The sequence below is a fragment of the Buceros rhinoceros genome, unplaced genomic scaffold, assembly GCF_000710305.1.
Source record: "Buceros rhinoceros silvestris isolate BGI_N320 unplaced genomic scaffold, ASM71030v1 scaffold9897, whole genome shotgun sequence".
NCBI lineage: Eukaryota > Metazoa > Chordata > Aves > Bucerotiformes > Bucerotidae > Buceros > Buceros rhinoceros.
Window position 1 is genome coordinate 67,871 of NW_010423955.1, and position 26,976 is coordinate 94,846.

Genomic DNA, 26,976 nt, shown 5'->3' on the forward strand with positions numbered 1-26,976 from the left:
GTAGGGAAAAAGGTACCCACAACAAAACAGACAGAGGCACAGGAAACAAATCCAGTTTCCTGAGAAGCTGTTATTCCAAGTGAGGCATGGGGTTTGGATCATTTTGCAGAGGTTTAGAATCTCATAAATGTCAGCAGCGTGACTAATAAAGTTCAAGGATGGCAGTTCTTTGTACTTCTACTGGGCGTTAATGCGGGTTTGCCAGAAATCCCATGCATAAGTAGTAGTTTTTGAGTGTACAGGACATACCTCAGCTGGTGTCCAACCGTGGCCAGCAGCCAGGATTGGGTCAGACAGCCACCATGTGCCCCTGCTTTCTCTCTGTCCCAGAAAGGGGTATTTAGACTAGTCCCATTCTTCTTTGAGCTTTCTGTACTTTTTCTCCTCACTTGGAGAATGGTTTTTTGCACATAACACCACCTTTGATATTGGGGGAAAGAAGCTGAGCAGCTTTTTCTCCTTCTCAGAAGAGGATGATAGCCATTGTGTTCTGCTTAAAAAGTAACTGGGCACTCACTGGCATCAAACATCGCTTCCCAGGGAGACAGAACAGTGCCTTGGGGAAGCTGCTGCTCTTGCATATGACGATCTGACCTGGTGAACGTTTAGGGCTGAGGGTAATTGTATTCATTTGCTTTTAAAATGTCAATCATGCACGTGGATGAGATATTGCAAGTAAGGTGTCTGTCGAAGAGGAAAACCACCGTTGGTGTTGTGTGTGTGTACAGATACATGTGTGAATATGAATAATCTTTACACGCGTGTATGTATTTCTCTGGTATGTGAAGCAAAACCAGTTCCTGACATGTGTCCTTACGTTATTAATGAATTGTATGGTTTCTTTCTAGATGTCCCTCCATCAGAAAGTGGCTGTCCTGTGTCAGAGTATAGTGTTGAAATGACTGAAGCTGAAGAAGTTGTTTCTGAAGTGTATCATGGGCCTGATCTGGAGTGCACTGTCAGCAACCTTCTTCCTGGAGCAACGTATCGGTTCAGAGTGAGAGCTTTGAACGACGGCGGGGTACGTGCAGCGTGCCACAGTGTGCTTTGGCTTGTTCTCGCTGGAGATGGTACTGTGCCGAAGATGGGTGATTCTGGAAAGTGATTGTGTTATTGAGGGTGATCAGAAAGGGGAAGAGGAGGTGGGCAAAAGAAAATAAAGCGGAAATGCTTAAAAGAGCTTTTGAGGAAGAGCTGCAGTTGGAGCGATTGGATTTGCTTGCTGGAATGAAAGCCATTGCTTACCTGGTAGCTTTGGATATATGATGCCTTTCCTTTTTTTTCCCTCTTATTTCGTAACTTTTTTTTTCTTGGCAAAACAGTTTGAAGTTGCAAAGCATTTCCAGTCCCACTCTTTGTTAAATGAGCGGGCTGGTTTTGGGTTGGTTTGGGGGTTTTTATCAGATTCTTTACCTTTCTTCCTCCCATTCAGTAAAGAAAACAGCAGAAATCAGTATAAGATTTTTTGAAGTGTGCACTCTTTGTAACTCAAAGAGATCAGTGTTAGCCTTTCTCAACAGCAGAGATACTGACACGTGTCTGTTGAGAGGTTTTCGGGAATTCACCATTTCAGTGTTGTTCAGCCTTTGTAGTGGCTCATTTTTTTCATACTTACTCGTGTTGCATTCCAAAATAAGAAAATATCAGCGTTTTTTCTCTAATTGCTTCCATTGAAGTTCCTTTGTTCTGGAGAACGATTTCTATTAGCTTGGGGATGTACCGAACAACTTCATTATCCCACTGGAGAGGCCTCAGAAAGGCTTTTCCCACTGTTCTTTTTCCTGTCCTCGCACTGCTGGCTGAACCCCATTTTCCAGATTCTTGAAAATTGTCTTTTCCTTTGCTAATATGCATTTAAATTATTCTCCTACCAAGAGCTCAAACATTGTCTGAGCAGTTGGCTTGGCTGCCTGTGGAGCTGAGCTGTACATGGCATGTGGGCAGCGTGCCCCTGCATGTTGAATGCAGGCTGAAGCTCCATCACACACTGTCCTTTTATAATTAGCATGTGGAAGATATGTTATATAGAAACAGCTGGATTTGGACTCCAGAGTGTGCTTTGCTGTTGCTGTGCTGCTCCTTATATCCATGAGAAGCCAGTTATGCCGGGCAATGGCACAGACATGCAGACACTTTAAGATAAGGTAGAGGGACACAGCTCGCTCCTCAGTTACTCCATTGCTGAGTGCCCATTCTCACTCCTGGGTAAACTGGAGGTGGACCTGACCTGACCTCCTATTTTAATTTTGCAATATTTTACATGGCCTCATACCCTTTCTTGGAAAGCCTTTGAGGAATATGAGATGGATGTGTGCTGATCTATTAATGTACGGACACCTTGTTTCCCTCTAGTACGGGCCATACTCGGAAGCTACAGAAGTCACCACAGCAGCAGGACCACCTGGCCAGTGCACAGCACCTTCCCTCTCCTTTCTGTCGGACACACGTGTACTCGTGAGCTGGGAGGTAAGTCAGGTGCCCCGATTGTTCAGTTTCCATCTTGCTTGTCCAGACTAAAAAGGTCACTGCAAAACTTGAAGGCTCTTGAATTTTTATTTGAGAGCTATTCGCTGGTTTGGAACCATTTTTATGTGCAAGAAAACCATCTGCAGAAACTCTTCTGTTGTAGAAAATCCTCTTCTCTACTTCCCTTTTTAAAGAATTGCATTAAGTTGCTCATGAGTCATCCAGACCAGGATTCAGACACGAGACCTCCTGTGCTGGCGTCAGATGATAGAGCACTGGTCGGGTAGAAGTGCTCTCTGCAGGCCTTTAGTGTGTCAGCGTGTCCTGGGGTGGAATTGTGAAGGCAAATATTTGAGGCTGGAGTTGCTGACACGGAATTAACACTGCACAAATGCTTACAATATGGGGGTATTTTTTTTCTCAGGAATTGTTTGTCCGTACCCCAAATATTTACTTCTGTTTTAATTTGTGTGCATTCCTTCTCCATTCGCCAGGATCTTAGACATTAGACTCTTAAAATAAGTCTTAACTGAAATGCTGAGTTGAGGGCATCATTAAAAAAAAAAATGATGTAATTAAGGCAGAAAGGAAAGGATGTTGTCATAAATACCAGGGGGATGTGGAGCAGTGGGGCTGTAGTTTTGCCATGGACTTCCGTCGACAACGTGGCACCCATTCCAGCCCTGCATCTGTCGGGTCCTTCCATAAAAGGATGTCCCTGCTGAGAAGGAAGTTAACGTTCATGAGATGCTCAAGTAAATGATCGTGTTACCAACGTATCTAGATGCAAATGCAATCCGGGTTTAATTTTGTGATGACACAGAGGTGTTTGGGGTATTTATTAATACTTCATGCAATATTTTGTGTTGTTAAGGGACAATCACGCTAAACTTTTACATGTTACCTTTGTAATGAGCGTGGACAGGCATTGGCTCTCTCCAAGCAGAGATAATGCAGCAGCCCCCTATTGATGTGCAGGATGTATTTGTTTATTCCAGCTAAAAGCAAAGCTGTGGAAGAAGCAATGTGGTTTGCAGTGGTTATGTTTTCTTAGAGTCTGTTGTTTTTTTACTGGTGTGAGTATGAAGGAGAAGCAGCGGAGGACTGCGGAGTGTTTTTGTCTGGCTAGAGACCCCACCATGGTGCTTAAGATTTACTTTTTAACATTTTTTGAAAACACTGCCTTAGCAGTTCTGCGCGTTCCTGCTAAAACAGCTGGAAGCTCAGAAGCAGAGCTGGAGAAGACCCTGTGCAGGGTGCTCCTTGTGCAGCTGTAACCCCAAAGCCGTCGTATCCTAGTCCATCCTTGTGCACGCAGAGCGGTGATTCCCCACGTTGCTTCAGTCCGGACAGTACAGCCCTAGGTGGTTCTGGTAAAAACACAGTGTTTTGTTGAGGGAACCGTACCGTTATGCCTGCTTTAGCTCATCTCTAGCAAATTCAGGTATTTCTTCTGTGTTCCCCTGTTCTTCAGGAGGATAAAGGGATTGCTGAGGACACGTGGATTCCACAGGAGTCGTTCCATGGGTATTAACGTAGCCGGGTCCACACTCCTGTGTCCAATACTGGGACTGCTAACTTGATGAGTGACTTTCACTGGAGACTTCAGTCGAGTAACTTGAGGCTGGAAGGAGAGCTCTTGAGAGCTGTGTTGTGATCACTCGACCAGCCTACGCTGGGTTGATGCCTCTTTGTGCTCTCCGTGGTTGAGCTTCTGCTGAGCCAGTGGGGAGTGAATTTATTCCTGAGTGTCCTGATGAAAAGCAAAGTAGCTGTGTACATTTTCTCATTTCTCTTAAATTTCTATCAGGTAATTTTTGTGCAGAATTGGCCTGTTTCAGTTACCTATTAGGAACATTAACTCAGCGCATTGCCATTTGCAGCACTAATGGTCTATTCATTTAAAAATAAGGGATGTTGGGTTTTTTTTTCCTTACCCAGTGAAACGCGGAGGTCTGAAGTGCTCAGTTCTGAATTGAACCACATAAATATTTGTGTTTCAGAGTCCTGAATGTTCTGGTGCTGACATCTCCGAATACAGATTAGAGTGGGGAGAGGATGAGGAATCTCTACAACTTGCGTATAGCGGCACAGAGACCTGTTTTGAAATAAGTGAATTGTCAGCAGCAGCGCGTTACTGCTGTAGGCTCCAGGTAAGGAAGCACGAGGTTTTGCACACGTTGCAATCTGTAAACAGTTTTCTTCCACGAGATTTTGATTTTTACCGTTAGCTGCTGTGAAGTTATGTTCTCTGTAAGTCAGAAGGAACGTACGTTTATTTTGAAGAACGCAGACTGCTGCTGTATAACCGAACAGTTTAGATTCTGCACAGCTCAAAGTCATAAACCAGGGAGCTGGTGTAACTTTTAGTTCTCAGAACTTGCTCTCATGTACCAAGTGGTTTATTTCTGGTTAATAAAGCTTTTAACAGTCCCTTTGCTCTCTCTTATTAAAAAAAAAAAAAAAATGTTTTAGACACCTTCCGAAAAATTTAATATTTTATGGTCATGAAATGTAAATAACATCTACCTCCCAACTGGTTATTGAAGATTCCCAGAGCTTGAATAACAAACTCCAACATCTGTTTCATTTATCAAGCAAAGCAAACTGGCCGAGTGGATTCCTGTGTATATAGGAGATGGTAGCTGCCAGAAAGTGAGACCTCATCTCTTCCATTTTTTCTCTCAGATCTGTAAGACTGGATCTGATACAGAGTCTCTAGATGGTTTCTTTTTCTTTGATTATTTTTCTCTTCTATAATTTTCAGTAAGAAGTAAGTTAAAATACATTTCTTAGATATATGAAAATAAAAATACAGGATTTTTTTCTCCTTTATGTCTACTGAAAAATAAATGGCAAGTGAAGTAAGTGGGAGTGAAGTCAAAATATTTTTGCCCCAGATATTCTTCCACAAGATTTATTTGTACGTGAAGACAGAATACTGCCAGTAATCCAACCAAAAGTTCACATACCCACCCATCTGGCAACGTGTGGACCACCCAGGGTTGTTTCTTTGATCAAGGACAACACGCGTCTGTCGAGTGTTTCCTCCTTATTTTTTTACGAAGGAGGTTTTGAGCAGCTGGCCGGCAGCCGAGGAGCCACGGCCCCACATCTCTGAGTACACTTGACTGTATTTCTGACGTGGTCCTACCTTGCACTGGCACCACTGGGGAAGGTGAATTGAAAGAGCATGTGTGAGTGGCCTGGAAGTGTGAGCCAGAAAGTGCCGCTTGTTTGCTCAAGAGGGAAAGCGTTCAGTCTCTGCTGGGCAGGGAGGGGACCGTGAGACTGCTTCTGCGGAGTTAAAAATGGAAACAGCCAGCTGTACAGCACCTTTGGTTTGGAGCAGGCGTTCGTTTTAAATTACCTGCCATGAAAATGTTGCGCAGATCTGCTCAGTTTTTGTCACAGCCAATATAATTTAATCCATAGGCAGAAGTTAAATGAAGCGTACAACTGCACTAAGATGTTTTTTTGAAGTCCATCAGTGACCTATGTGTTACTTTCTAGAGAGCTTCATCTTCTGGATCTGATCTGTGTGTTGTATGGAGGAGAATTCGTTACAAGAGACATGGGAACATTTAAACCATTATCAAAAAAAAAAAAGTATATGTAGTGTAGCAGACAAAAGAGGAACGTTAAATAGTTTCAGAAATTTTAGTCTTTTTTAATACAAAAGAGAGAATAATAGCTGGTTTTCTTATCTATTGGGAGCTTTAACGAGAAAACCTTTCTTTTACTTTTTCAAAATAAAGATTCCCCAAACCACATTTACTCCCCCATCTAATAAACACTCAGATTGGTATCTCAAACTACAGTAACTCAATAAAAAGAGAGAATTGAGGAATGAGGCATATATAACTGCAGGGCAGACAATTTGTTGCTCAACATTTTTCCTGTAATGAATATTCCTGAAAACAATTGTGGCCTCTGCAAAGGGAAATATTGTGTCATTTGGGGAGGGCAGGGAATATCTAGGAAGCAAAGAAGGATGAAATTCCCATCAGTTATGATGATGAGATTGTCCAATAAAGCTGTTAAAAGCACCACTGAAAATAAATTGCTGGGAGCAAGACACAGATTGCCAAACACCGGTTTAGAGGCGAGACAAATAATATCATTGGTAGACCACAAAACAAGGCTCACTTTAACAGCTCTAGGAGCGCTTCACTAAATAGAAGACGTCCCTGGAGCAGGATTTGTTTTGAAGGGCTTTTTAAAGGCTGACAAATCTAACTTTATTATCTCTTTCTTCAGTTGAACAAAATGCCTCCCAGAAAAACAGAACATGGCTTTGTATTATGCAAAGCAGAAATAAGTTGTTCACTGCAGTTAAGCATCAATAAGAAATCAAACCACTCCTTGACGTGTCCTTTCCTTGCCATCACAGTCCTAGTGGCAACCCAGGATTTCTGATTAATTGTAACCTGATGGGGGACTCCAGGCTCTCTTTTCCAAGTCAAAGGAAGGTTGGATGGTGGATGATGCTGGGCAATGTCACAGCTGTGTTTGAAGGTCTGCACCTTCTGGACCTGCTGTAGCTCAGCCTGGACATAGTGTGCTGGTCTAACCTCTCCACGTACCTTGTCTAGCAGCATGCTGGGCTGTGTCAGGAGAAACCCAGCTAGCAGGTCAAGCGAAGGTGGTATTGCCCCACTACATGCTGTTCCTGAAAACCTGTGTCCAGTTTTGCTGCAGGCAGAGGTTGAACTAGAGATGTTCAGATGCAATATAAAGAAAAACGTTATCACTGTGGGCAATCCAGGATTGTACCAGTGGTCCAGAGGGGCTTTGCTATCTCCATCCTTGGAATTTTTCAAGACCTGACTGGACAAAAGCCTGAGCAACCTGGTCCATGTTCAGTTTTGACCCAGCTTGGAGTAGCAGGTTGGACTAGATGTGTCCCAGGGTCCTCCCAGCCTGTGTGGTTCTGTGGTTGTGTGCACAGGAGCTTATCAGGAGGTGACGTTAGTCAGTTCCTAGTCCATTCCAGTGCAATATATACAGCATTTACTACTGAAGGAGCATCAACTGATAAAAACCCAGGTCTGTACACTTGGGCAGTGCTGAGCTGCAAAGACAACGGCCTCTGTAACTGAGGAGCAGAAGTGGGCCAGATTTTGAAACTTAATTTCCACTGGGGTCCTGGATCTATGAGTCAAGATAAGAAGCTTGATAATTGGTTGCTCTCCTCTTGTGGAAGATCCTGAGCTATGTGCTTTGGTGGTGGCTTGCTGGTGATTTGAGACTTCTGAGGAGGTGAAAGTCACAGATTTTACACTGTGCTGAGTCCCTATAGTCTTGTATCAGCAGCTTTTCAGCACAAAACTAGCTGGCTGCTCTCTGAGTTAGGAATGTGTATAGCAAGCCAAAAGCCCCTTATGTCCAGGGATCCTCTGCTTGCAAAAAGCATCTGATGTTGCACTCCGTGGTATACCAAGGATTTTATACGGGGTGACTCAACAATTTTGGGTAGACGGTTTGCTGGAGACCGTGATGTCACCTGTCACTGACAGCACAGCTGTTTAATTTTCCTTTACTAAACTAAAAGTTTTCTGCTGATGAAAAGGTTCCCGTTAAGTTTGATTAAATAGCTATTAGGGAGAAAAGAAATATTCTCCATTTTATCTGAGGCACTGAGTAACAAAGGAAGATATTAATTGCTGTAGTGTAGGTATGAGTCATGCTTCAGAGAATCAGCCAGTGGTGCATATCCTCTGAAGAACCCATGCAGCTCTTCATTATCATGAACCCAATAGACATGTGAAAGAGAACATTTATCCTGTAAAAAATTTTTCTGTTTTTTTTTAACACACAGGCTATTAACCAGGCGGGTGCTGGACCCTGCAGTGACCTGGTGACCTGCAGAACCCCAGCGTCTGTGCCTGATGCGGTCGCTACCCTCTGCGTGCTGGAGGATGAGCACGTGGATGTCTGTCAGCTCTCGCCCTCTGTGTGCCTTGTACTGAGCTGGGAAGAACCAGGCAATAACGGAGCTGAGATTACGTCATACAACATTGACCTGGGTGACATCAGCATTCCAGTGGGCAATGTTACAAGTTACGTTATCAATGATTTGCTTCCAGAAACCTCATACCGGTGAGTATGATTTTTTTTATGCGGTACAGAGCACTCAGGATCTGGTCACACAGCTTAATTTTACATGGGAAATTTTTATGGCATGTGGAGTGATTAAAATTACCAAAAGAAACCCAACCAACCAGCCTGGGGAGCACGGAAATCTGCAATAATTCCTTTATGGAATGAATTGTGGTTGTTAATGTTTGAATATTGTCGTCTTCTCCCATAGTCCTCAATAAATTTAAAAAAAAAGAAAATAACTGAAATTGGAATGCAGCATCTCATGTTTTTTTCAGATGCTCAGCAGTGCTATTCCAGGAGTTTATATTACAAAGTGTATTGATCCCTGTGAGGGGACAGCAATTTGCACACCATGAGCTTCTTTTATATAGCCACAGCTATTTTTTGTTTCTAGTTTATGGAGGTTAATTAAAAGAGAATCTGAATTTAAAAACAATTCCTTTATATTGCTTCAGAGTCTAAATTTCTAAGTAACATTGTCAAAATTTTATTACTATTTTAATGTTCAGGCTTATATGATTTTTCCCTAGTTGCTAATTAAAAGAAAATAAATTGGTTCCATGCAGGTGATGAACAGCAATACGGAAGAATATGTGACAAAAGAAATTCTATTTTAAGTTCTGTTCTAACAAAAACTGAAATCTGATTTCACAGTTGTAAAATTAGACATGGCACAGACCTTCTGCAGTATTTTTCTTCTTTTTCGTTTGTGTTCAAGGTCACAGTCCTATGGGTCTTGTAGAATTCAAATGAAATTCATTTCTCAAATATTATCACGCACCTGAAAAATAGAACTTCTTGTAGCGAGCATACAGATATGCGTACTGGAAGTTAATGAAAGCAAGGAACATCTTTTCTGCTGTGCCTAGTAGAGTTGTTCCTGATCTTTGCCTAGAATATCTAGGTTTTAAAGCCATGTAATGAAAAAGAAAGATGTAGACTTATTAAAAATACATACATATATATATATTCCTCTGGCAATCTGAAAAAAAGAAGGTGGAATAGGAATTTGGTGACTCAGAACCCCGCTGTTCCAGATCACTTGTATTAATCCAGGAAATGTGACTATGATATTGCTGTCTCCAGTTCTGTAATCCTTTTTGGCAAAGGCAGGGATGAAGTATAAGCTTTTTCTTATCTCCTACTGCATTTATTTAAGATCCTGGTGTTGTGGTCAGTATAGTCCAGCATCGCTGTCAAAGTAAGCCTCCTTGTGTTGTCCCCTCTTTTGTGCCAGCAAAGTACTACCACACCACTCCGTGCTGCCCTGAGCTAGTTTAGGTATTTTTGAAGATGCTGCACAAGGGCTTGTACCAGTTCAGGTCACTTGTTATGCTTCCGACCTCCCACCATCTCCGTGTTCTCCCACGTTTCTTGCTCTCTGCCTTATGTCAGCACTGGTGCTGATGTGATCTTACTCTAAGCCAGCCCAGGGAATGCAACTGATTGAAAACTGATCAAAAACTTAATAAAACTGATAACAATTTGAAGAAGCTGTCTGTTGACTGGGTACCCAGATGTGGAACTGTGTCACCTCTGGTTTCTCCTGATAGATTCAGTCAAGAGTCAAAACAGCTAAAGCAAAACAAGAACTTTGGGCAACACGTCAAGACGACCAGAACGGGCCATCAAATTCTTCACTCAAATCCTTCTTTCTTTCAGTCTCTTTTTTAGCTGGTTCTTGGTTGTCTACAGCTTCCTTTAGGGAAATGTTCTTGTCTTCAAAGCCTGGAAATGGAGATAAGGAATGTGAGGATGGGCAGGACACCACTCTTCTTTATAATCACGCTGCAGTCGTGTCCGTGAAGCACATACTCCTGCTGCCATGCAAAGTGTGGTTATACAGAGATTGAACTCGATTTTTTTTTCTGCACTCTTATTTCATTATTTTGTAAGAAGCACCATATTAAATCACAGGGGTTTTTTTGTCAGGGAGTCTGCTTGTCTAAATGAAAGCTAAAGCTCAATCATTAACTGCAAGTGTTCTAAACAATGTTGTGAAACTAAGTTCCTACCAAAAAAAAAATTATTGTGAAGAGCATAAACCAGTGGATGACTAATCAGAAGTAATAATATGAGAGCTCTTTTCTTTAATAAAACAAGCTAAAAAAACCCAAATCTTGCATCTCATGCCCATCAGGGAAGACAAGTGACTGCAACTGAGTTGCGAAAGTGCCTCATCTATAGTTTGAAGTACTTTTCTGCTAATAAATGTAGACATGTCAAAGTGTTTTTGCTCTCAATGGTTAACTCTTTCACTGATATGTCGTCTTCAAGCCTACCTCGACACTTGTCTTTCATCAGGGAATGTCTGTGCCCTGGTAAGAAACACATTTATCAAGCTGTGTTCTAAAAGGTGGTGTGAATTTTGCCCTTGCTGTTTTAATGAGAAGAGCATTTCATAACATCACAGATCTCGTTCTCTAAATTTGTTCACCAGTGTTTTTTCTGTTCATGTCAACTTTGTTTAACTCAATTAGTTTTTCTGTCTCAAGTGTTTATTCCCTGCTGTGTTTAAAAGCAGGGAATGTGTTTTCTTCCAGGACTTATTCTTTCTAGACTGAACAAGCCAAACACTGCTGGTTCTGAGACTCTGAACTCCCTTGCCAAAGTTTCAGCAGAATTCAAAGTAAATCAGCAAAGAGCTTATATGTTTTAGTTGAGTTGGAATTTCTCTGTCAAAGCTCTTCGTTTGTGGGAGCCTGAAATTGAAAGCAAATCTCAGTTTTGAATCTGCAAAGTCCAGGACTGGAAAGGAACGTTGTTTCGCTTAGCGGTGTGATTCTACCAGTGTGTCTACATGCGTCCACCCCATCGGGCTTGTTAGCTTTGGTCTGGCATTGCTCCGCTGCTTCCAGCTTCTGAGTGGGAATGGCCACACATGGGCAACTGAAGTAGACACTGAGCAGGCTCTGGGCTCTTTGTGGTGGTGGCCTTGAAGCTGATGAGTTTGATCATTTGTGTGTCTCGGTAGCAAAATACCAGTTTTCTGTTACATTCTGTTCTCAAGCTTCACTCTTTCACACTTTCCATAGTTAACTGTGCTGTGCTGTTGAGATACTTCACTGCGAAAAAATGTCTGTTTTTAAGAGTGCTCATTTTCTTCTGAATTCATGGTGTTTACAGAAATACCTAGTAGCCTTATTAAATTGTGATAGCATCAGTTAGCTGTAATTTGGTTTAGGAATAAAAATTCTATTGTATTGAGGCAAACATCTACCAAGATGAAGAGACGAGAATGCATGAGGATGCTCAAGTTATCAGTGCTGAAGTGGATTGTAAATTTATGCTTCAGCGAGTACAACTAAGTCTTGTTCCAGCCTCAGAAGAGCGCGGTCTGAGTGGGGATCTGGGGGGCTGCCTTGTCCTGGGGGTGTCTGTGACTGCCCGTTACATCCAGGCTCTGCGGAGGGTGGAGCGTGCTGCTTCTCCTCCCTTTTGAAGTCTGGGGCATTTCAACTCCCACAGGTTTCGCAGGCGGGTGTATTGCAATGGGTGGCATTCCACTTCTGGGAACGAGCGAATCAAACTCTTCTCATGTCAGACTTTTGAGGTTGATTCAAAAGTGATTTTTCAGTTTGTTGGAATACTTTACAAAGCATTTTGTGACCAATCTGAAAATAGCATGCTGTTTAGTGTGTTTATTTTCCTGGGTCAAGAATCTTACAAGATAGAACGGTCTACTAAAAATCTTCTAATGGTTTCTAAATTAGCCTAGCCTGGTTTATTTTTTTCTAAATGTTTAAAAGAGGTAGTGGAAAAACGTGATAATGAATATAAACATTACTGGCCCAAGGTCTGTAGCATTAGGTACTATCCCTAAATATAGTCCTTGTATTATACAAAAAAACTTACTGTCAAATCGTGATTGTCAGATTTAAAACCACCTTTCCAGCGTGGTGTTTGGGGTATCTTAACCTGGAAACCCTTAGTGAAAAAGCTGAAAGGAATTCAGCAAGTGTTTTTATTGCAATACTTCTACATGTCTATATACTACTTTTACACAAAAATAAAGATTTTATTTTTCCCAGTATCAGTATGGTAAACAGTAATTGGTTTCCACTTAATTGTGGATGTTCTCTTACCTAGTATGGCTGTGCCACCCAGCTGGAGGAGCTCAGGGTGTTGTGGGCTGGAGCAAAGAGGCTGCGGTTTGAGGTATTCTCCCACCACCATGGGCTCTTCCTTCTCTCCAGCTGGTCCTCCTTTCTTCCCTTTCTTTTTCCCTTCTTCCTTCTCCCCTTCCCTGTGGACATTTCCAAGGCCTGATATCCACTGAGAGAAACACTGCCGCTTTCCCAGTACCATTGTTGATCTGGAAAGATGCCTGCCTCTTTTAAGAATTAAGAGTTTCCATCAGTCTTACTGTGCTCCAAAGCAGCAGATCAAAGCAACAACAAATTAGGGAAGAGGAAGGGACACATTAATTACCTTGTGCAAATACCTGACAAAGGGAAGACAAGTCAATGCAGATGCATGTTCATGCACGTATCAAAAAAGCACATCTATCAGCTTCTGCTTGAGAAATGTGATGAGAGATTTGAGAGAGACTTGTTTCAGTCAGCGCTGGATTTCAAGTGTGGTAGCTGCAGTTTGGAAATGAGTTAAAGTTATGATGCTTGAGGACAGGGGAGGCTTTGTTGTTGTAGGGACTTTAGATAATACAAAATAAAACAAAAGCCTACGTACCCTAGAGCATGTTGCTGTAATCAATCTAGAAGGAAGAGATGGCATTTTGTGATGTAGCTGTTAGTATTTACGTGCATATGCTAATGGATAACTTACCAGAATCCAATGAAAATTCAGGTAGTTTTCACTTTTTTTGGAACAGTGAAATGGAAAGACCATTAAATATTAATGTAATGACTCTTCAGTCCGAAGCAAACCAATAACCATAAGAAGTAAGATCAATGCCTTTATTCGTTACACATCTTAAGATACTAGAAAAATCTTTTGTGCATTTTATGTCAAATGCTGGTATGCAGCAGTTCAAGAGGAGGCTCCCACTGGATCATTCTTCCTACCGTCCACCCTTGGGGAGGAAGAGGATGAAATCACCATTGTATAGTGTTGTATGGTGGTCAGAATGAGTTTCCTGAAATGAAAGGAAGGTTAAAAGGAAATTGCAGCTCCATGCCAAGCAAAACTTCACCCTCATGAATGACTGAGTCAACAAGCAAGGGTTTAACCACGCATTTACACATGTCTGTTTAAACACAGTGCGTTCTTACAGTGTACAATTACTTCCACTGCCTGATCGGTTGATAAGGTGTTATTATTTTGCAATATATTAATCATTTAACCCTTTTTGTTCTTGAAATTGCAGAAAATATGGTTTGGTTGGTTTTTTTTTAATGAGGAGTATTGTTCTCTGGAGGATTTTCCCCTATCCCTTTAGTTCTGCCTCATCTTTTTCTAATGGCAGAGCTGAAAACTTGCTGTTTAAAGCAATTTTTCATATGGTTTTTATATGAAATTACATCATTTCATATATTTCAACCAGAATAAGTAGCTGTGCCAGCCAGAGGCAGTTCTACTTATCTTCTGCTTTCTCTGACACAGGGAGTCATAGGGGTATACCAGGTTCTACACTTTTCCCTTCTCCCTCTACCACCTTCCCCAGGGACTTCTGGCTTCTTGGTGGGAGATAGTTTTGAGAAGAAGCAGCACGACTTGTAGAGCCTTTTCCCATGAGAAAATATTAGGCTGCTGTGCCCGGGATTTCCAAAATAAATGGCATCTGTCCAGCTCTCTAAATTAGGCTGAACTATCTAAAAAAACTAAGTAGTTTGCCCATCCTGTTTTCTCTTATTTTCACTTGGATTTTAAAAACTTTTGAAATTTTTCAGGCTTGTCTGTAGCAATATTTCTGTTTACACTGTCCTCAAAGCTCTTTCGAAATGCATACTTTGAGTTTCTGTTAGGATGTTGTTGATGATGTTACCACAGTAGAAAACTACTATTCACTCATTCCTATTAAGAGATTCTCATTGTGCACATTTTTAAACTAAGGGAAAGACAAATAAGTGACAAAGCAGAAGCCAGGAGTCATTATCTTAAGGAAAAAATAGAGTTTTGGAGACTGGCTCAGTCTCTAGTATTTATTTCTAAATTAAAACTTTTGTGACTAGGTAGGTAGTCTGCTTTTCTCTTCTTCTAAGTGTCCTTAATGTGTTTCAAATGGCTCAGGAGCTTTTGTGCATCTTGTGAGAGTGACTTGAGTGTATATATACACTCACTTGAGTGTATTTGATCTAATGGACAGTTCAATGATGGTTAATATTTCCACAGTTAAGACGTGTAGAATTTTGTGGATTTAACCTTCTCAGTTAGCTCTTCCCAATAATTTCATGATTGGGAGAGACTTCTGAAATTGCTTACCCAAATCTTCACCCCTCCTCCTTGCTGCATTTCTTCATATCTTCACTGCAGCTCTTAACACATATTACCATCCCGCGTATATTTATGTTTACTGAGCCTTTCCTTTTGCTGAGGCACAGCACTGAGAGCCGGTTGCTGGCAACGGGCGCTCTGTTAGCCACGGAGGAGTCAGGTCCAAAAGGCTGTTTTGTTTCTTGAGACATTTTTATACCAAGAAACTTGTGAAAGCACTTTATTTATTGTTTACATTTTTGTTTTTCATTCTAGGATCAGGATCCAGGCTGTCAATGAAATTGGAGCTGGACCATTTAGCCACTTTATTAAAGCAAAAACTAGGCCGTTACCACCCTTACCTCCTCGGTTAGAGTGTGCTGCAGCTGGTCCTCAGAGCCTGAAGCTGAAGTGGGGAGACGGCAGTTCCAAGCTTCACACCACCGATGACATGGTCTATATCTTGCAGATAGAAGACAGGAATAAAAGGTAAGGGTTACGAATCTTTTTGTTGTGGTAATGAAAATGAATTCTGGTTCATCATAATGCAGTTGTGAATCATGGCAAGAAAAATGTTGTCTTGGTTACTTCGTACCTAAAAAAATGTACAAAATATTGTTAGAATGGGGATTCTGTGCCTATGGTCTAACCAAGCAAATTATCTAACCAAGCTGTTAAAGTTGTTACAGAACAACCAAAATCAGTGCTGCTGAAATTTTAGCAAACCCTTGGCCCCTCCGCCAAGAAAAGTTAATACCAAGTTTCCTGGTCTTAGTGCTTTACCCTTTGGAATATGCAAAACAAAGGTAATCAACCCAGCATCTGTGTGTATTAATAACACAAGCAAGGACAAAATCAGAGGTCTAAGAAAGGCAAAACCGAGCAGAACAAGGGGTTTTGGACAACAAGATGTTCAGGATTTCACAGCTGTACTGTTTTGGAGCATTAGAAGATAGCTTGACATCAGCTTGGTAGCTACACAATTAGCTACTGAGCTGTAATTATGAAATAAGGATGCAGAAGGGCTCATCCACCATGTTTCAATTGCCTAAAATTTTCTTCTAAGCCATCAGAGCTTCTGGTGTGCAAGAAACACAGAAATGAACATTAAACAGTCAGTGCTCAGCAGAAAGTATTTCTCCAAGCAAACTTTGTATGGGAAGATTTTTATACAATGTAGCTCCCAAGTTTTTATGAGATACTTTCGATAATGAAAGGGAAGGAGGGAAAGGCAATAGGTGAGTATTGCCTAACAGTCTGAGCAATTCAGCAAAGATCAAAGATGGCTCACAATTTACTAAGAAACACTCTCAACTAGCTGAATTAGGTAAAATAACTGACATATCAAGAACATAATCCTTAGAGTCTTTCAGTACAGATCATAATGTGGTGTAAATTAGCGTGATTCCCTTAATTTAAGTAGAGCTGTGCTGAGTTTCTGCCAGCTGAAGATATGGCCCAAAAGTTCTAATTGTAAATAATGAAACCACCATGAATAATGCTGACATACCTGCCAGTATCTCAGTGGTACTGATGCAGAGAGGGTACATGCTCCCCTGTGCATACCAAGAGGTGTCCAATGAATACAAACGCCCATTTGAAACTCTGACCAATAAAAAGAGTTTCTTCAGAGCGTAGTGATGCTTGGCAGGAGCCCGTTACCTGCAGCAGTGCGTGAATAAGTCAGCTCTAAAGAAATACCCAGCAGGCTGCATTTGTTTGCTTTCATGTAGCACTGCAGGTAGAATGAGAAGGAACTGTAAATTTGTTTGAAACCTGGTTTTAGGTTGGAGAAAATATTACCTTTCCTTGTAAGAATAAAATACATTATGTTAGCTGGCAGCAGAGAAGGAACGCATTTTCCCTTTTACTTCTGCACAAGGCTTTAGCATCATCCTTTGCTTTTGCACACTTTTCCCACTGCAAGTGGTCTCTGAAGAGCTGTTAATTAGGAGGGATTTGAACTTGTTGCTTTATGCCTTAGCTTTCAGTTTGGCTTACCGTCCACATGAGCTCCCAAAGATGCAGAGAAACTACTCGCCTACGTTGCACTGTCTCCTCCTGCTTGAACGGAGCCCTTGCATGAAGTGGCTTCCTTTGGTGGTTGAGTTTGCAGCTACTAGTTCAGGTAATATCTGAAATGAGCCATAGCTCTGAGCCGCTCCAGCCGATGAAGTGTGTCCCGGCGTGGGCGCAGCAGAGGAGTGCAGTGGGTGCACTGTTCTCTGTGCTGGGTGCTGTGGTGAGAACAGTTGCAACTAGCAGGTCTTGATGATAAGATCTATTTTTTTTTTTCCTCTATCTGACAATCGCTTTTTGGTCCCTATCTCATGCATCAACCATGAGTGATGTTCCTGAAAGGATATGGCAGAGCAGGTTTGTGCACTCAGGAGAGCTATCATTGCTGCTGAACAGAGACTGACAGCCCACACGTGAGTTGGTAGGAACAGCAGTTAGTTACAGAGGTGGGAGGTAGATCATTCCCATAAAATAAACCCCATCGTGACTGAGGAGTTACTCACATACCCTTGTGAAAAATAGGGGAATGTGGTTCTTGGAGCATCGCTGGCCTCTTGAATTGCACAGTGCTGTAACAGGCTAATGCAGGTAAACTGTGGACATATAATGGAATAATTGAATAGAATGTTTCAGTTGGAAGAGACCTACAGTCATCGTCTATTCCAGCTGCCTGACCAATTCAGGGTGACCAAAAGCTAAAGCATGTTATTTAAGAACATTGTCCAAGTTCTTCTTAAACACTGACAGGCTTGGAGCATCGACCATCTCCCTAGGTAGTCTTTTATGGTTTGAAAGGGTTATAGGAAGGTTCCATGACATCCCCTCTGTTGAGAGAAGAGATAGCATGTGACTCACTCGGGAGGAGGCTGTGGCAGAAACATGGGTAACTCAGAACTGACCTCTTGTTACATACTTAGTCTTTCAGAAGATAATTGTTACTGAGCTTCCTGAGACATCTGAAATTACTTTTAACAGCTCTATATTGAAATCCTTCAACTCAATATTACAGTTTTCCCTTCTTCGGTGAATCTGAGCATGCAGTTTGCTTATTGACAGTAAGACAGGTTCTGACCCTGATAGCTTTAATGGCCTTTCAGTAAAGATGCGGCTCCAGTTTAATGCGGTGATTGTCAGCTAGTGCTCTTGAATGTGTCCTGGTCATTAAGGATTGTTTTTAGCTTCTCCATGCTGTAATGAGGTCTAACAGGCCAGTTGTTGGAGACTAAATGTTTCATTGATTGCAAGACCTGTGGAACAAAATATTTGGAAATCTTCTGACACTGATTAATGTAGGGGCTGGAGAAGGTGTGCGCATCAGAAACGTACCTGCTTTAGCTCTCGTTTGCTCTTAGCGTGTGACATTTAAGAAGATCGAATTAACGTCTCTTGTCCTTTCAATTATGTGTAGCATTAAGTGGAAATGAAGAAAAATCTGTTTCTAGAAAGCACAGTACATGGGAACATTAGTTGAGAATAGGTGACCTTAATGTAGGACTATAAAATTTATTTCTTTTTTAAATAAACTATCAGTTCTGACTTCATTTCCTACCTAACTCTGGTAATGTCCAAAAAAATTATGTTAATCAAGTTGCACTCTTTTCCAGAATACTGTGGATTTTTCCTCTTCAAGTGAAGTGAATGAACTAATTATAGTAATGCTTTTGATTTTTTTTTTCTCCCCCGTACTGGTAATTAGTCTTTAGTTGTTCCTACAACTAATTATACCTCTTAGTGTCTTAAAATGCTTACAACGTCCAGTCTGAAAGAGAGAATTAGCAAGTACATTATTAGTTGGACATTTATCAGTCGCTTGTGCTTCTTTTAGATGAGTATTTGTTGTAGTTCAGATGAAATCTGTGATTTCTGCATGTATATAGAATCCAAATTAAAAAACACATGATTACATTTTAAGGGAAGATCATTGGCAGTGTTGGCCAAGAAGCAACCTAAACATATCCTTTAAAAATGCCAGCTGAGAGTGATGGACAATTCTTAATAAGGCTGCTTTTGTAAGTGCATTAAAAGAGCTGGTGTTTACTGGCATTCTCAACTGTCATTACTGGTATAATACTTATATGAATAAATGAGTTGTGACCCTCTGTTACTGGGCAAACAGTAGTAGTATTTCCCTTTCATATCATATGAAGGTTTATGGTGTTAAGCTCTTTAAAAATATTCTGCTAAACCATGTGTGTTTGCTATTTAAGAAGATATTATTCTTCAATATTAATGAAAAACTGATCACAAACTAGAACTTGCCCAATTACTGTAAATATTAATTGGGTGCAGTCATTGTGCGCACACTTTTTCTGGTTGGGATATGAATGGCTGTAGCCAGCCATCAATGTAGTCCTGGAAACTTCTAGCAACTCCAAGGAAGGAATAACATTTGTAACCAAATGATATAATCCCTTGAATTGAATTCTTCTGCTTGGAAAATTTTACCTGAACTTGAATATTTGTTTCAGGAGGCATCACCCCTCACATTCCTGGTCTCCACAGTGCCTGTTATCATGGTGCAGGCAGCAAAGGACATCTAAGCTGTAAGCTTGGTAGACTCTCAGTTGCCTTTCAGTGGTTCCAGTTGTCTTTCCTCGCTGCTGTTTGGTAGGTTGTGAACAGAACCTTCTGAGTCGGAGTATGAACAGGGGAGATACGCAGGTTTTTCCTGGTACCCAAGGGGGAACCATCCATTTTTTATTGTCACATCCATTTCAGTGCCTGGTAAGCCAGATGTTAGTGATGCTCCTGGTGGTACTGTCTGTTGCAGTTGAAAAGCTGTTTCCCTGCTTCCTGTTTCCCTCCCCAGAGTAGAGATGCAGATGAGCTTATTTTTTCTGCATAAAAGTTCGGTTTTCTGAAGCTTGTAAGTCTTCAAGTGCTTCTCCCACCCTTCTGTTGTCTTCACCCAGTGGTGCTGGAAACCTTTTCTCCCCAAGTGTGCCAAAGTTGTATATGGCAGAAGAAACTGGTTTCCCTTCCTTCCAGCACAGTTCTGTGACCTAGTTACTCCTTGAAGAAGTATAACAAACAGCAGAGAGTACACAGAGGAACTGGAGGCTGTCTGTCCCAGCGTCCAGTGGGTTTCCCTGGGTATAGGTCTGAATATTGCATCTGATGGTTTGATCAAAGCACCAGCTGTTACAGAATGATAGTACTGAGTTCAGCCCCTGCATGTTAGGAAATGGTCCTATGTGTGAGCCTCAACACATATGTTTGCTCTGCATTAATATGTAGGAGGACAGAATAGAAACACAGAGGGATAAATTGTTAAATGTGCTGCCTTTGGCTGGTGACTAGCATAATCATTATCTGGTTACTGCGATGAGTTTCAAGCAGTCTAATTAAAAAATTGTTTATACTCATGATTTGATCAAGACAATTTACACTGATTTTAGCAGCAATTACTGATATGTATCAGGCCTACTGGCTTGTGAAATTCTATTAAAATGTAAAATTAGACAGATTAACGTATCCTTGCAAAAACCTGCAGGAAATATCATTTTCATATTGGGTAAAACAACGATGAAAGGAAATTAAGAATGAGCCCCAAGACATACGGCATGCTGCAGTTTACGCTGCCAGCCTGGTTAAATAGGAAGTTAACAGCCAGAAAAGTCTCTTCGGTAGTGTGTCTTCATGTTGTCGCATTGTGAGGACGGGTGTTGCTGTTAACAGTAATGATATTGGTATTAAGAGCGTTCTGCTCAGATACCTGGGGCTTTGCAGTGAGTGCTGTGCAAATGAAAAAGAAGAGGAATAACTGTTCCCAGGGTAAAAAGCTTAACCTGGTAATGCATCTCAGTGTTGTTCCTAGAAAGAGGAGTAAAACAGCAATTTCAATAGATAGCAGTTAATCTTTTGATCGTCTTTTTTTGTCATCTTTTGAGACAACATGTGAGGAAACGGCATTAAATGTTTGTGATGAGATGTTTCAGCTCTTAGGAATCTAGCAAGACACAGAATTAGATGCTATCCCACAAGTATTTTAAAAATATCTCTGTTTTAGTGGGAAATTTAGTAGTGAATGACATAGAAACACAGCAGATCGATTTTTCTCTTGTGTTGTGATAAGTGTACATCTGCAGGTATCTCAGACTTCAGGGGTGTAACCGAATATTCCAGGTGGCAGATCATAAATACAACAGGGTCTATTGTCACTATTTTATTGTCAGCTATTTTCTGCACATCTGTAGCAGCCTCGTAAGAAAGATAATGTCTTAATCAGCATAATGATTGTTTGATATCTAAAGCGGTAGTGGGGTTCAGCTTGGAGCCACAGAATCATGCTGTCTGGTTTTCCAAGAGCACATCTTTAGGTTCCAACCTCATTTTGCTGAAGCTGGTAAATCAGAGACTTCGCTTGGCTTCCTCGGCGAGCTTTGCCTGGACAGATTGTTGAGGCTGTCGTGTCAGTAAATAGTTGTGAACATGATGTGCTGAATAAATGTCCTTTTAAGGTTCACGGACACTATTAGTTGCTGCCAATTGAGGAGCATGGATTGTAATGCCACACAAGGAAGATAAAAATACGTATGGCTGTAAGAGCATTGGTTTGCTACCACTGAACTGTGCGTTGGTCTCTCTTGGTTTTAGCTTTAAGCCCACTCTTATTTATATCTACTGTTAATTATTAATACATAGCCATTGCAGGCCATAGTATCGGTAGCTGCCTAGTCATCTAGTTCTTCCTGACCGTAGAGCTTCAACAGGCCATTGGATGCTCTCTCTAATTTGGCCCTGATCTTTCATTCAGATGCTGTTAATTCACATTAAGTTGTGCTTGGTATTGTCCTTCCTGTCTGTTCCTTTGCATCTGGTGTGGCTGCACACAGGACTCATCTGTCACTCACTTTGCTGACCTGTCTTCCGTTCTTCACAGATGTGTCCAGAAGCGCCTTCCAGAAAAAGTAATGTTTCTTGCTATGAGTTAGCTCCTGTAGGTTAAGGCTTCTCTGTTTTCAGTAATTCCAGACATCTGGCAAGTGACCGTCTGTGATAAATATGGATGATTTTCTCAAATCCATTTTTGGCTGCAGGGTACCCTTTGTCTACCCTGCAGATGTGCTAGGTAGTTAAGCGAAGAAAACACAACTTTTCCCATCTGAATGCTGGCACTTCTCTTCCTGCCTTTGTCCACTCTCCACTTAGTTTTGTGTTTCTAAGTAAAAGCAAGAAGGAACTGACTCCCTCAGTGAGTTCTGTGGTTATGCCTATAAAAAAAAATTATATTGACAGTGCAGTGTGGAGGTTGGTTTCTAAATGCACTTTGATCAAGCATACATTCAGAACTTTCCAAGAGGTATCTTCTGGAAAACAGATCTTCAGATAGAGGGGCCAAGGCATCCCCTCCGTTTGGTCCACACCTCATGTTAGGACTGGAGGTCGGGGTTGGGGGAAGTGGTGGGAGCACAAAACTCCTTTAGAAACTCCTGCCAAGGTGTTTGCCTTCCCTCAGCACCTACCTGCAAAAGGAGATGCCAAAGAGCAGCTTGGAAAGGTGCCCCAAAGCTGAAAAGATGGAGTCAGCCTGGTACTGGTTATAGAAGCCCTGATGGATGTGGGGATGGGCGATGCTGCAGGTGTCAAGCTTTTCTCTTTGAGCTGAACATTTTAAAATACATTAGAAATTTTTTTAATTTTATATTGACTTTATTCCTGTATTGTCTGAATTAGAAGGTTTTGTTTTGAGCTTTGCTTTGCTTTCCGTGGTGCCACTTTGTAGTAAAAGGTTGCTGCTGGTGAGGAAAGAAAATCACGTAAATCAGTGAGTGTTTGATAATGATCTTTAAATAAAATAGAGGAATAGTCTAATAAAGTAGGTGGGGGCTGTAATTGTGGAGATAACAGGGATGTTATGATAATAATATTAAAAGGGCTGTTAGTTTTTCTGGGAGGCAGTAACAGAATCATTCAGGTGCCCTTTTCAGCCTTTGTACCTTGGCTCAAGATCTCTGTCGTATTTAGTGCTGTAACATAGATTTTTCTTTCAAATTAAAGTGTTGTAAGGACAAACAGGTTACTAAAATACAAACAAAACCTAAGAGTTGGAAAGGGAACCTGCTGATTAAAATGTGCTGAAAACTAATGAGCAGAGGTAGAGCGAGTACATTCATATTCCTCAGCTCGACTGGAAGTGACTAAAGTGGAGGAAACGAAATAGCTGCAACATGTAAAACATTTCCAAGAAGATCCTCGCTGAGAATAAAAAGGTATTGATGAAAAACTAACAGCAGTGGTGTCTCCCAAACAACCATTCTAGGACATTGTGTTCTCTCTCTCCTCTACTGTGTGTAACTAAATGAATAATCTGTGACTGACATGAGAATGTCTGGAAAGGGGAGAGTTGGGATCGCTCAAGCGAGATGAGGAGCAAGTAGCCTCTGGGGAGTGTCTCCATCCCTGGAGAAAGTTGCTTTCTTTTCAGTTTCTGCTGTTAATTTAGTGGAGAGGAGAGGCAGCGCTGCAGGGTGTTGAATTTGAATAATACTGATTTAATTGTGGATGGAGCAGTCTTAATAGTGCAACTGTGTCAAGAATGCCACTAACCCACAGAGGCGCCGGTCTTTTTTTCAAAGGCAGGGTACCAGTTTAAGGTATGTAGCCTACTCAGTTCAGCTGGGCAACCCTCTGAGAACTGAAAATTTCTTGGTGCTTATTTTTCACACTTTGGGGATTTACATGAAGGCAAGTAGAGGTTAGAGAATGAACACACATTGGCTGAGGCACACTTGTTTTGTGTTTTGGTATTGTCTGTCTTGGAAGGGAAGAGTGATGAAGAAATAACAAATCAAAGCATGAACACTTCTATTTCTGTGTGTTTCTATATAGGACCAGGAGTGCTTTTGGCTTGTTTAAACCACTTGTGTCCCCGTTCTATCGCCGCCATTTTACCAATACAACTGTTTTAATGTAACATCAGACCAGCTAAGGAGCTACTTAGTCTAAGTCTGTCCTACTTAGGAAGTGCTTTAACCTCTGTCAGTTCTCAAATCCAGCTTACCTTCTAGCCCTATAAATATTTGTGCTGAAGGAGCAGCATGGAGATGGGAACAGCCAGCTCAGAGGCGTTGGGGCAGGCTTAGCTGACGCACCTCCTAAGGACCTCCACAGCAAACGTCAGTGTGGGAGTACTGGGGTACTATTTCACTAAAGTTTAAACTTTTTCAATGTTGCAGCTAAAAGCGCATCCATTTAGGTTGAAGGGACAAGAAGTGGCAGTCTGTCAAGCTGCAGTATTTCAGTTCTGTCCAACCATGTGCCCATCCATCAGCTCCAGCCTATCCGGCAGGAAGGAGGGGTGGAGAAGACTCTGCTGAGCCATGCTCCTGCCTCAACTACAAGTTTATCAGCTCCGTCTTTAACTGATGGGCAAGTAATGTTGCTGCCCTGGGGAGACTGTGTCTTCTCATATTCAATTCACGAAGCCCTCTTTCTGCAGAGATGGCTGAATGTCAGAAGCTGGAGCGTCTTCCATTACAGCCTTGTGTATTGAATATGGTTACAAGCTTTTCCATAATGGTTTTTGCTTTCAGTACAGATGTATTTGAGACAGAGAAGTAAAAAGGAGTGGAGATGGAAGTTGGATGGGAGTATTAGTCCAGTTCCCAAATGGCAGGTGGAGCTCAGGTGTTTTCTAGATCTTTTTCAGTGTTATGAAGCCTTAGTCATATTCAAAAGTGTAATTGGAGGACCAAGTCATTGGTATTTACCATAAAATACGTCCAGTGATAGTGTACTGTTAGCCCAAACGGGGGTATGGGTGTGCTTGTCTGTTAGCTAGTAAGGGATATTTATCCTCCCTTGCTCCCCTAGCTCCATGAGTGATTACAAAGAGGGCATTAGCTTAAAATACTGCATTGCATCTCTTACACTATCTGTTCCCCTTGCATCAGGGTGAGAGACAAGTCTTTGTGCTTCTCTGGGTACTGCAGTGGTTTCTGGGCCAGCTACCTGATTGAGCTACAAGAAGCAGAGAGGGAGACCATAGTCTTGTATCTTTGTTCTTATTGTCATCCTAAATACCTGTGCTTCCTTCATCACGCAGTGAATCCCAAGAAACTTTATTCCATGAGAACAGGTCTGTGGTGGTCTTGAAATGTGCCGTAGCTGCTTACGTGAGCCTCAGAAATGTGGGATAGCATGCAGTCCTTAAAACTGTGTTAGCATAAGGTTGAAAAAAAAATTATTCTTTGGAAAATGGCTCTAAAATCTTCTCTTCAAAACTAGTGGGTGTAGATCTTTGATTTCCCATCGGGGTGAGGGACTTGCCAAAACTCAGTGGGGGTAGTAAGTCACATTAGACCTCAGAGTACATTTTCAGCAATTTATATTACCTGAACTTTTCTTTTTATTACAGATGATTCATGATCTTTCTGTTTGTACTTCTGTGGGTTTCAATCATAATGAATATAAATTGATTTCTCTCCCTGAGAGCTAATGACAGCCCCAGTTTCTTTGAAATGCTCAAATTGGGCATACTGTGTATCTCATGCGAGGCCAAAGGATAAAACTAGCGCCTAGATAGGAAGGTCAAACCCAAATGTTTTTTCTGGTGATTTAAAATCTGCTGAAATGGTTAAGGTATTTCAGGAAATGTACTAAATCAACAAAATAACAATGTGATCCTACATGGTGAACTTTATGTTCCCGGCATTCAAGTAAGATAATGCAAGTAAGACGTCGTTCCCCAGTGGAGGCCAGGCAGATTGGTGCGAGATGCTGGGTGCCTCCTCCTTACCTACCCTCATCCCCGTTCTGCTCAGCTCCTGGGGGCAGGTCTCTGTTAGAAATTGCTGGCTGACATGGCTGTACAAAAAAGCTTTTATCTGAGCAGAGCAATTGAAAATACGAGTCAGATTCTCTCTGGCAACTGGATATTTTTTTAAGATTAAGTGACATTGATTTTTTTTCTGCATTATGTTGTTGGACAAGTTTGCATGTGCCAAGGTTTGGTCTTGCCAATGGAAGTATTTTGGAAGCCACTTCCTTAGTGTTGTGTCTTTTTCTTCTTAGCCTGAAGCAGAGCTGTCAGTGCGGGTGTCCCCAGAGCTCCTGACCTGGCATCCTTTGCCATCCTCCATGTGCCCCTCGCTGTAATCATGCTTCCCATGTGCCTTTTCACTCGTAGACCACCATGTGTTCTCTCTGAACTGGTTTCTGTCTCTGTTTGGCTGTCTTCAGCCTGTGAACTCATCAAAACTGAGAAGTGTCCGCTATATTACACGTTACACAATCCATATGTTCTGATTTACCTGGGGTTGCTCTGGCTTAAGATGGCACAGATGAGTGCAAGATGTGATCTTAATGTGTGAATAAAGTCCAAATAAAGCAATAGAATGATCAAAATATTAATTTAAACATACTTTTACACCAGCAGCACACACAGTGTGTTGCAGCCGAACACAAGCTGAACCCATTTTGATGACTAGGTAGTAAGAACCACACTGATGGATGTTTTTCCTGATAATTCACATAATCATTTTGCAAGGTAAGTAATAGTTGCCAAAGAGACAACGAACTTCTGCTTTCCCTAACCTACTCATTGTTGTTGGTGTGTTGATACCATGCCATTGTCACGCTTGTCTTTAGCAGCTCTGCACATTGTGCCAGTTTCCACAACATGGGTACCTCGTGCTGGTGTCTGTAATAGCCCGAAATGTCAGTGCCATTCTAGCGTAACAACATCATCTCCTTCTTATTGTTTCCAGGTTTATTCCGATTTACAGGGGACCGAGTCACACGTACAAGATACAAAGGCTGACAGAATCCACTTGTTACTCGTTCAGAATACAGGCAGTCAATGATGCTGGGGAGGGACCTTTCTCAGAAATATGTACTTTCTGCACAACGAAGTCAGTCCCACCTGCAATCAAAGGTATGTAATAGGTCTGTTTCTTTTTTTACATACACCTAAGCAACATGTAATTATTGAAGGAATTGGTAATTACACAGTGACTTTGTAAGCGTTAACATAAGTCTGCAATAACACACGTGAAAAATCAGTTTGTGCTG

At 41.5% G+C, this 26,976-nt stretch overlaps 1 protein-coding gene across 1 annotated transcript in view; it reads left to right on the forward strand.

Moving 5' to 3' along the window:
* The window catches only part of FNDC3B (fibronectin type III domain containing 3B), a gene marked incomplete at its 5' end in the record, with an annotated part of 96,692 nt that overhangs the window by 58,668 nt on the left and 11,048 nt on the right, over positions 1–26,976 (forward strand). Inside the window, 6 exons of the mRNA XM_010140608.1 lie at positions 849–1,021; positions 2,353–2,466; positions 4,470–4,619; positions 8,288–8,568; positions 15,220–15,432; positions 26,673–26,839. Of these exons, the coding sequence (XP_010138910.1) occupies positions 849–1,021; positions 2,353–2,466; positions 4,470–4,619; positions 8,288–8,568; positions 15,220–15,432; positions 26,673–26,839 (1,098 nt within the window). The remainder of the gene's footprint in view (positions 1–848; positions 1,022–2,352; positions 2,467–4,469; positions 4,620–8,287; positions 8,569–15,219; positions 15,433–26,672; positions 26,840–26,976) is intronic.